A 10776-nucleotide genomic window follows, 5' to 3' on the forward strand; every position below is an offset into this window, starting at 1 on the left:
AACAGGGGAGACTCTGCACCATCTGCAGCTTTTTATTATTTGGACAAGAGGCAACAAACTGATCAGTGATTATCAGATCAATACAGAGGTGTTCCACAGCTGCTCCTCAGCCAATCGCAGTGAAGATTGCTCGTCAGGGTTTGATCAGCCAATCACAGCGAGGATTCACTCTGTACACGTCCAACAGACAGCAGTCTGGGTGGAGGCGCCGCTCATCTGAGACAGACAGGTAGAGGAAGACAGACAGGTAGAGAGACTCTCTCAGACAGTCTGACATGCAGATGTTTATTGATGATGAGACTCACAGATGTTTCCTCCGACTTCATACAAACGTTGTGGAGCAGGACTGGATAGAAACAGACAGGTGTCAGGTTTAAGAGATTTAGAATCGGAGCCTCACCTAGACCAACAGGTATGTGCGTTACCTGGACTCAGACTCAAAACGAGTTGTGACGTCTTTGGCCGTCGTCTGTTCGTCCAGTTGGATTGCCATGGACACCTTGGTGTTTAGGGGAGCGTGGACCCTGATGACCCCCTCGCACAGGTCTGTGATCTGCACAGAACCAGACAGAACCTGGGCTCAGGCTTTACCAGCTTTTAGTTCAGTTGTTTATAGTTCTGGTCTGGGTTCTTGACTCACCTGGCTCTGCTTCTGGTCTGGGACTCTCCTGGTTCTCCTGGTCTCAGTCTCACCTGACTCTGGCTCTGGTTTTGGTTTCAGTCTCACCTAGCTCTGGCTCTGATCTCAGTCTCACCTGGTTCCTGTCGTTCTTGTCGTTCCTTCTCCTCAGCAGACGGGATGTGGTCCTGCTCAGGTTCAGCTGTTTCTGATTAGATGCCTGGTTCATCTGTCTCACCTGAGACAGCAGGAAGTTGGGGACCTATGGTGGGGACAGGAAATGATGTCAGTCACGTAACAATATGTCTGTGAAGTCACTGAGGTCCAGTGGGTGGGTTCTGAGACTCACGGTCCACAGCAGGTCCTGGTGTCTGATCATTAGTTCAATCAGGTGAGCACCGCCCACCGCCTCCTCCATCTCCTCTCGCTGATTGGCGATGGAGCATCTGTTTCCACGGTGATGACAAACGAACAGGTTGGGAGCCATCACCATTGAAACGTTCCACAAAGACATCCGGTTCTGGTCCTGATGAGACACCACCTTACGGAGGAAAACCAGCAAGGCCTGTAACCACAGAGACAGTTGATCTGTAACCTTGGCAACCATCAAGTGGAGAGCAGGAGGTCCAGGTTTAAGGTGGAATTTACTCTGAGTGTGTCTCTGTTGGCTTCAGGAAGCAGCAGCAGGAGCAGCTGCAGAGCCTGGACCTGATGGACCTCGGAAGACATGCCTGCAGAGACAAACCGGGACAAGTCAAACAAAAATCCCATTTCATGCCAAGGCACATGTGTGTGCGTGCACACGTACTGAGCACAGCGCGGAAAGTGGACAGGTGCGTGTGCGTCAGCAGAGGTGTCGGCAGCTCTCGGATGAAGAGCTTAAGCAGACCTGCAGCGTCCACTTGTCGGACCGCAGACCAGTCGAAGACGCTACAGCATTGATCTAACTCCCGCCGCAGGAACTGCAGATGGACAGAGACGTGCATGGACAAATGGATTTGTTCTGTTACTGACTGAAGATCAGTGTGTCTGTGTGGACATTTGTACTAGCATGTTACCTTTAGCCTAGCAGCTGATCCGGATACTCTGAGGATTCCTTCAGTCTGCAGACCACTGTGCTCTAAAATACACAACAGCTACAAACAGACAGACAGCTGTTCTGAGGTCAGATATAAGTTCAACACTAACTCTAGCTGATAGCGTCCTGCTAACCACAGACTTTAATCTGATAAGGTTTACATCAAACAGACAGACAGACAGGTACACAGAGATACAGGTGTATTCTTCACCTTCTGGAAGACGACGGGGACTTTGACCCCAGGAAACTTCTTTCTGTCGTTCTCCAACATGGAGTTCAGAGGGACACCAAAGACACCACTGTCTGATGGACACAGGATGGACAGATATGAGGACTTGTTTTTGATTTTGCTGAGTCACTATTTTCCCTAACTTTCTTTGGTAAAGTCCAGTAGTAATTTGGAACTTCTTTTTATAATAATCTGTTAAGAAACAGTCAAACTATGAGCTTTATATTGAAACTCCAGGTTCAGTCCTCTTCCTGTTCCTCTGAATCCTCCTGAATATCAACATGAAGGATCTATGGGAGCGGCCATGATAGAAACACCGGAGGAAGGAAAGCATACTGGGTGATATGGAAGCTGCTGGAAGCTACACAGCAGTACTTGAGGCAGAAACACGGAGTAGAAAGTAAACCTCAGTGAAAACTATCAGTCAGATCAAAGTACTCCTTGACCTGTGAGCAGCTGAAGGGTTTGATGGTCCCACACGTTCAGTTTGATGGGTTTTATGGAACTTTCTGTTTGAAGATAAAATTCTGAGCTCAGATCAGTTCTGAGAAAAGATTGCAGAAATAAGGTGTTTGCAGAAATGTTGGAAAGTTCAATCAGCTGAAAAGTTAGAGTGAGAAAGCATAGTCTAAGTTAAACATTTTGAGGTAAAATCTCATCAAACTTAACCTGTGATTGTGTAAAATCTGTTAAAGACCTGAAAAGCCCAGCTCAGCCAGGGAAAGTCCAACTTTCTTTGACCTGTTTAAATTCTGAATGATGTTTCTGCTGTGAAGTCTGAACTATAAAGCTCCAATCAGGGCTGGGTTTAGAGCTCTGGCCAGTTGTAGACTTATATCCATTCTATAATCTAATCCATACTTGTCCTGTTAGATCTCAGGCTTGCATTTGATACAACTGATCACAATATTCTATTAGAGAGCCTTGAACATGATATTGGGATTACAGGAACAACTCTAAAATGGTTTAAATCATATTTATCTGATAGATTCCAGTTTGTAAATGTTAATAATGAATCTTCAAATGCCAGATTTTGTCACTGAGTTGTTATGGTCGGGGTGCGGATGAAGACTCAACACAAAGAGCTCAAAGAAATAAATTAAACTTTATATACAAGAGAAAACAAAAGTTAATGTGGCTATCAGGATAGGTGGTGACTGCTGGGGATAGGCACCAGCTCCCCACTTCTCCAAAATGGAGAAGCGGGTAAAGGAAATGGACAGATGGATGGATGGCAAACCCAGAGAGCAGACTCATACTGAAAACTAAAAGAAAACCAATTTATTATTTCAAAAAACAAAAGCTGATGAGGCAGTGAGTCAACAACATAAACTAAATCCAGGGGTACAGATGGAGCACAGGAACGGACGGAACAAGACGTTAAGGACACAGATCAGGAACACGGAATGAGGACAATGAACAATAATCTGACGTAGTGGAGAAAGTGACCTGGTTTAAACACAGAGGATAATGAGGTAAGTGGGCACAAGTAAGTCATCATAATTACTGGCAGGTGGAGATGGGCGTGGCAGGTAAACAGATGACAAAGCTGGGGACAGGTAGATGCAAACAAACACCGACATGAGAGACAAAGACAGAAAGAACAAGAACCAAACTAACAAGATAACTGAATAAAATAAACAATAAACTCAAACTAAAACATGAAGACAAACCCAAAACCTAACAGTGGCAGCAAAATCAGTTACAAAACTAGGAGTAGACAGAGAGATTAACCAGGGAAGCACAGAGAGGACTGGACGTGGCATGAGATTGCATAATGATCCAACAAAGGCAAGGTGAAACGGGAATAAATGGAACTGAACTGGTAAACACTGGGGCCACAATCTAGAAAACACAAAGATACAAACGTAAACAAAAACTGAAATTATTATAGGAGTTACTCAGGATTCAGTGCTTGGACAAATACTCTTTTTTATGCTTCCATTAGGTAAAGTTATTAGACAGCATGGATTCAATGTTCATTGTTATGCTGATGATACTTAGTTATATTTATCTATAAAACCTGATGAATCCAATCAGTTATTTAGATTACAAACATGTCTTAAAAGACATAAAAACCTGGAGGACTCTTAATTTTCTGCTTTTAAACTCAGACAGACAGGTTGTGGTTTTTGGACCTGAGCATCTTAGGAACAAACTCTGCAGCCTTTCTCTTGGCTCTCAGGCTGGACTGTTGTAACTCTTTATTATCTGGGTGTCCAAAAACTGTTTAAAAAGTCTTCAGTGGATCCAAACAGCTGCTGCCAGAGTTCTGATGAGAGTCAGGAGCAGAGATCAGATTTCTCCAGTTTCAGCTTCCTGTCAGATTCAGAGGAGAATTTAAGATCTTCCTCCAAAGCTCTCAACAACCAAACTCCATCTTATATTAAAAATCTTATTGTTCCATGTTTTCCTAACAGACCACTTCTCTGTCGGGCTGCATGTTTCCTTGTGGTTCCTAGAGTTTTTAAAAGTAGAACAGAAGGCAGAGCTTTCAGTTCTCAGGCTCCTCTCTTCAGTTTCTGTCTGTGAGGCTGACACCCTGTCTGTTTTAAGACCAAGCTTTAGTCTTTCCTTCCTGATCAATCCTATAGTTAGGGTTGGCTTGGGTTTCCTGAGCTATCCCTTAGTTCTGCTGCTGGAGGACAAACTGTCCACATGTCCTCACTCTGCTGCTGTCTTTACTCACTCTACTCTCCATGTTTGTGTTTGTAATTATTTTTATCAATACTGTGTGATCTTTGTTTTTCTTCCCATAGAAGAAAGTCTTGTTCTTGTCCTCTCTAACACCTACCAACTGAGGCAGATGTCCATCCTGGTCCTGGCTCTGCTGGAGATGATAGCGGATGACTTCCTTTGAACAGGAAAAATGTGTTCAAAGGAAGTCATCTGCTATCGCCCATCTTCCTATTTAGGATGGAAGATTATGACGAAGTGAAGATTCAACACAATCTCCTGGCTTCCTTTGATTGATAACTTTTAGTCACTGGCATTTTACAATGTATACTAATATTTTTGTACAGTGCCGAGATGATTTTTGTTGTGAACTGGTGGTATATAAAAAATTGAATACCATGACTCCTCTAACCATCGAGTCTGGTCCTTTATTTCTCATCCTGTTTTTCTTAAACCTGCTGTGTGTTGTCCCAAACCTGTGTTCGAACCGTGGTGTAAAAATGAAGCGCACCCCGAGTCTTGCTGCGCAGTGGGCGGGTGCGTTTGGTTTGGATGCCCAAAGCCAGCAGGAAGGTGGAGAGTTCGATGTGAGAGATGAAGCTGAGTCGTGTGAGGTCATGCGATGACAAGTCATCAGTACAGGTGAGACCCTGTGATGGGGAGACAGGTGCAAACTGCAACAAAACACAGACATACATTTACTCTTTGGGCTGTCTGTGTGGGGGGGTGTGGGGTGTCTCTAACAGGTCATACTCACCTGCAAATCATCTTCATGGAAACATACACAGTCCCTACAAGTCCTGCCTTGTTTGTGCTCAGCCACTCCCTCAGAGTATGCCGTGTCCCGCAGCAGCCAATCAGCTGGTCTCAGCCGACTCACTGGTGGCGGGAGTGTGTGGGGAGGGGAGGGGGTGAGTGACGGAGACGACAGGTGTTCAGGTTGCTGTTCTTCAAAGACAAACATAGGCAGAGTGGGCCGCCCTGTAAACAAGGAGTACATAACACAGGAGATCTAAAACCATTTCAAAGACCTCTTCAAGCACCAACAGCATCACTAGAACCACCCAAATGGTCTAAGGGTCTTTAGAACCCATAAAATAAATCCATAAATCCACAACCACCAAGAGCACAGTTAGAATCGTCCAAGGGGTCTGTAGAACCCATAATAAAACTACACAACCACTAAAGGGATCACCAGAACCACCTAAAGGGTGTTTAGAAATCATAAACTAATTCTGCAACCACTAAAAGTAATACTAGAACCAACCAGTCTTTAGAACAATCTAAGGGTTCTAAAGAACACATCAGCATATCAGCAGAAACACCTGAAGAACCCCTTGGAAATTTAAAGTACAAATGAAATCCATGTGGTGATTTTTGAAGTCTACTGAACCAACCAAAGAAGAAATAATCTGACTCTAATCATCAAATGGACCACTTGTTTCTGATGTACAGGTCAAACATATCTTATGGCCTCTAGAATCTAAGAAGTGTCTGTAGAAACACCAGAAGTTTATCAGGGTATTTTAGGACATCAAGAAAGCTCAACACAGAAGGGTCTTTGAAGGGTGAAGAACCATTTCTTAATGAAGCTGAGCTCACCAATGCACACACTAAGGAATACCTCTGTTTGCGTTGCGACGGATGGTCTTGGTAGTGATGTGGTATCGACTTGGAGATGACTCAGCATGATTTGGAGGAGAGGAGGTGCATCTTTCTGCTAAACCAACATCAGTCTGAAAGAGACACAATGGTTGTGCCAGGATTAGTTTACTTAGCTTACAATGGTTCAAATGGCTGTCACCAAAGACTTTCACAGAAAACAGGTTGGAGTGAAATCAGTTTATTAGGATAAAGAAGTGGAGGCTGAAGTTATCTGTGGAGAAATGAATCTGTGGCTTTGCTCATGATTGTTTCCTGGTTTTCCAGGTTCCAAGGAGGAGGCAGAGGATTCAGGGGGTCCGGACAGAGTAGGTACTGGAGGATAGGTATTGGCAGCAGGTGAGCAAGAGAGAGAGAGAGAGAGAGAGGGTGAGCCTTGGTGGATACTCCCAGATCTACTGATGGGAACAGACGTTTAAAGGTTTAGAGCAGTTAAACACAAAATGACCAACCTCTTCACAATACATACACAACCAGCCTTTAACCTGCGTTGGCGCTCCTCTGGTGACAAATGAGCACGTCCAGCCTGCATAGGTTTTACTTCTGGAAGCCTTGATGATGGAGGTGGCGGCGTGGAGGTCTTTAGGCTAGGACTAGGAGTAAATAGGAAAATGAGAAGTGGTTGGGGACCGGAATTCATTGCTCTTCACCCATATTTTAGTTGATTGTCATTATGAATGGCCAGATTGATTAAGTCTTGGGCTCATCCCTAATGGCCAACTGATCCTTTAATGTCTCAGTCAAAGAGTTAACAAAAGCACTTTTAAGAGCACCTTCATTCCACCTGAAGTCAACAGCAATGGTTCTAAAATCAACTGCATGTTTCCCCATCGAACGCTTCAGCAGTCTAATTTGTTGGCGTCTCCTGGCTGCATCCTTCTCACAGAGAGGAACCTGAACAGTCTAAATGCTGGTTAGTGAGTTGTTCACCTAAGGTAGAAAGAATGTGATCATGCCTACTAATAAGGACTCTCTGCATACTCAGTTTCAGCTAAACCCTGTGTATTGCCTTGGTTGGATTGTTCTGCCATGATTAGTTCAATAATCTGCAGTGAGTTTAAAGTTGTCACAAAGAACTTTCACAGAAAACAGGTTGGAGTGAAATCAGTTTATTTGGATAAAGAAGTGGAGGCTGAAGTTATCTGTGGATGGAAAATTAACAGGATGAATTAACAAAGTGGTAGCTGAAGATTTTACAGATAAATGAATCTGTAGCTTTGCTCACAATTGTTTCCTGGTTTTCCAGGCTCCAAGGAGGAGGCAGAGGATTTAGGGGACCCAGAGAAAGTAGGTGCCAGGGAGTGATGCGAGGCAGGTCCGGGATAGGTATCGGCGGCAGGTGAGGAGAGGGTGCAGAGTGGACATGCAGGTGGTGAACCGAGGCAGAGTGGATTCTTCCTAAATGGCCGGCTGATGGAAATTTCAAGAAATGGGTGGAACAGGTGGGTGTGGAACAGAAATGGCGTCTGAGTAGATGAGATGGAACACCAGTGACAGGAAACCAGGAACCTACGAACACGATCTGGAAACAAACAAGGTAAGTATGACAAGTTAGTTTACTAGAGCTTTGGGTAGGAATAATGAAACAGTAGAATGGCTTTGGGCGTCACCAGGAGTTGACAAACAATTCAAGACAGAATGCTGGTACCACTCCACCTAATAAAGCCCTGGTGGCAATCAGCTGATCAGGAGCTGTCACAGAAGACAACCCTGCCCAGCGGGCACACCAAACCTCTCTTTACCTCACCTGAACACACAAAGGGAGAGAAAAAGAAAACCAAAGCAGCAGAAACCTTACAGGTTGTACAGTTGGTTTTGTTTGACAGAACGTTGTGTTTGTGTCCCACCTCAGTGAAGATGTCCCGCACATCTCTGACTGGCTGCCTGTTTCTTTTCTTCAGTGTCTCATTGTAGTTGTCCAGCCTCTTCCTCACTGTGGCGGCTTGGTGTCGTGTCAGCGTAGACAGCACCACCTCAGCTGGCAGTGGAGCTGTCTCTGTTGATGAAGAACCCGCCACCAGGGAAGATAATCCTGCTTCTGTCAGCCACACCTCATCCTGCTCTACCTCTGCAAGACACAAAAATGTGAAGGCATTGGACAGAAAGACCATGTCTCACTGTGTTGTCTCTCTGACTCACCGTCCATACTCTTCCCCTCCTCCTCCTTCTGCTCCTCTTCTCCCTCCTCCTCCTCTTCAATGCTCTCCACTTCTCTCCAGTAAGTTTCCATGGTGACGTGTTGGGGGTTAGAGGTCACTGTGTGAGGGACAGTGGGGCTAGTGGATGTGCGGGACGAAGTGTCAGAGGAAGATGACAACATCCTGTAGAGACAGGAAGTGGATCCTGTCAGCCAATCATAGAGTAGTAATTATTATTTGCTTGTTTGCGTTCTTTATCTGTCTTTATTTTCAATTCCCTACTTAGATTAAAAAACCATCAAACATCAAAATCCATCAAAATGTGCCTCTCCATCACGAACAGTGAGCTCTGGTTGTTGGTAGCAGAACATCAAACAATGGGAAATAAACTAATGAAAAATGAAAAATGTAACCATAGACAACAAGCAAGTGGTAAAAGCCAGCCCGATTTGAAACTCTATGACTCAGACGTACGTCACAGTAGAAACATAATTCAAAGTTTAAACAGGTCAGCATCAGACCCAATCAGAGGGTGTCATATGACATAAAATCATAACCTGTAGGTGTAAAATCTGATGTTTCATCTGTGGCTTCACATATGTGCTCAGAGCTGCTGGGCGGAAGTTTAGCTGACATTAACTATTGATGATTGTTTGACAGGAAGTCAGCTACCTCCAGTTATTGATCTGTGTATGTTATAGTGTGTGTGTGTATGTGTGGCGGGAACCTCAGGCTAATGGTTTTTGTTCCTAGGGGAGGACCAAGTGGGGTGCTCAGGCTGACATTTGCTGCTGCTGCTTTGTGTCCATTAGGAGGAAATGGACTCTGTCGACTAATCAGAGATAAGTGTTTTCACTCAGGTTGTCAGATAGTAATCTGACCTGGTTATTCTTCCAGCTGAGAGACGTTAAATCCTCTAAAAAACACAAAGTTCTGCAGCTTTGGTTCCAGTTATCTCTGAGACTGGCATGTGATTTAGCTCCAGGTTGTGGACTTCCTTCTGATCAGAGACTTAAATTCCTGTGTCAGCACCATGCAAAGTCTGACAGCTCCTGGTGGACAGACTTGTCTACCACCACAGATGAAAATGCAGCAATGGAATGATAGGGCAGAGGTTTCATTGTTATTCCAAATTCAAGTCACAGCAGAACCAGGAGGTCGCTTTAATTTAGACATCTAAGATGAAAAGTCTGTGTTCCAGCAGGAGAATCAGTTATGAAGAACACCAACTGAACCAGCAAAAAGGATTGTTCTCTACAATTTTTAAAAGAAAACATCCTTCACCATCCTACAAGGTTTATAAAACTGCCTAAAGGGTCTGTAGAACCTTGAAAATAGTCTTGAGGGCAACGCAATGGATCTATAGAACCACCTGATAGAGTCCTCTTGTGTCACTTCAGTCCAGTCCAAAGATTCTCCTCCAAAATTTATAGAACTATCAAATGAAACACCACAAGCCCCTTTAACCCTTTATGGAATCAATAAGTGAATTATAACTCAGGTTGCCCTCACCAAAGAGGACCTATCACTATCAGCTCAGTAGCTTAGATCAGATGTTCTGATTCTGTTAGGGTCTGGGGTAAGTCTGACCCTGCAGAGAACTGATTTTAGTTTTTTGTTATTTAGCTAGAAGGCAGAACTTATCTAAATGTTGGTCAACAATCACTTTTATCTTTTTCAGTAACTTCTGACATATGGAACATTTTCTCAGTAACCTCAGATCCAGATGTAAGTTGGTAAGTTCTCTTTCACTTGGGTGGTGAGTGAAAGTTCAGGTTTACAGTTTGAGATTTAAATTTTTCTGAAACAGAATCTTTCTGCTTTTAGTTGCAGCTGAGTTCAAGACAGAAAACAACTCCAGCTGCTCTCCTCCAGAACCAACAATACAAACACAAGCTCACAGCTTGGCATCAGAACAGGGCAGCCACAGGTCCAGAAATCTGAATCTAAATCTGTATTTAGCAGGTAGGAGATCATGGTATGTTAGGTAGTTTAAATCAAGTCCAATCTAGTATCTAATCAGAACCACAAGAACTGGTATTTATACAACAATCTCTTGACTCATTGAAAAATCTGTATCTTTCCTGATATTAGCTGATCTGTAATCAATAAGTGATTAATCTGTGATCAAAAGAACATAAGAGCATAAACTCACCTCCGGTCAGTCCGGCAGCGGATCGAATCTGTGAGGAGGAGCAGGAAGGGAAGAGGAAGAGGGGGAGGAGCTACAGCAGCTCCCTGTCCAGACCAGAGTCCACAGACTGGGACAACCGGAGACCAGTAGAGACTGGAGCTGATGTTTCAGGTGGGTTCTACAGATGTTGGGCTGATGTGTCAGGTGAGTTCTACAGATGATTGGCTGATGTTTCAGGTG

At 44.1% G+C, this 10776-nt stretch overlaps 1 protein-coding gene across 3 annotated transcripts; it reads right to left on the reverse strand.

Moving 5' to 3' along the window:
* On the reverse strand, positions 1–10770 carry arhgap28 (Rho GTPase activating protein 28). Of its 3 annotated transcripts, XM_017404058.3 has the most exons (15): positions 10558–10770; positions 8404–8585; positions 8112–8332; positions 6227–6338; positions 5360–5583; positions 5114–5276; positions 1909–2000; positions 1678–1755; positions 1428–1581; positions 1268–1350; positions 969–1184; positions 756–881; positions 426–553; positions 306–346; positions 1–216 (listed from the first exon to the last, which is right to left on the reverse strand). In XM_017404058.3, exons 2-15 carry the CDS (start codon positions 8582–8584, stop codon positions 134–136), a joined length of 1902 nt encoding a protein of 633 aa, XP_017259547.1. In that variant the 5' UTR covers position 8585; positions 10558–10770; the 3' UTR covers positions 1–133. The 3 variants fall into 3 exon arrangements, with proteins under 3 accessions (XP_017259547.1, XP_017259546.1, XP_037828979.1); XM_017404057.3 differs by lacking the exon at positions 10558–10770 and having other exon boundaries at positions 8404–8628; XM_037973051.1 differs by lacking the exons at positions 1–216; positions 306–346 and having other exon boundaries at positions 641–881.
* Between the last annotated feature and the right edge of the window lie 6 nt (positions 10771–10776).

The sequence above is a fragment of the Kryptolebias marmoratus genome, linkage group LG21, assembly GCF_001649575.2.
Source record: "Kryptolebias marmoratus isolate JLee-2015 linkage group LG21, ASM164957v2, whole genome shotgun sequence".
In the NCBI taxonomy this organism is placed as follows: domain Eukaryota; kingdom Metazoa; phylum Chordata; class Actinopteri; order Cyprinodontiformes; family Rivulidae; genus Kryptolebias; species Kryptolebias marmoratus.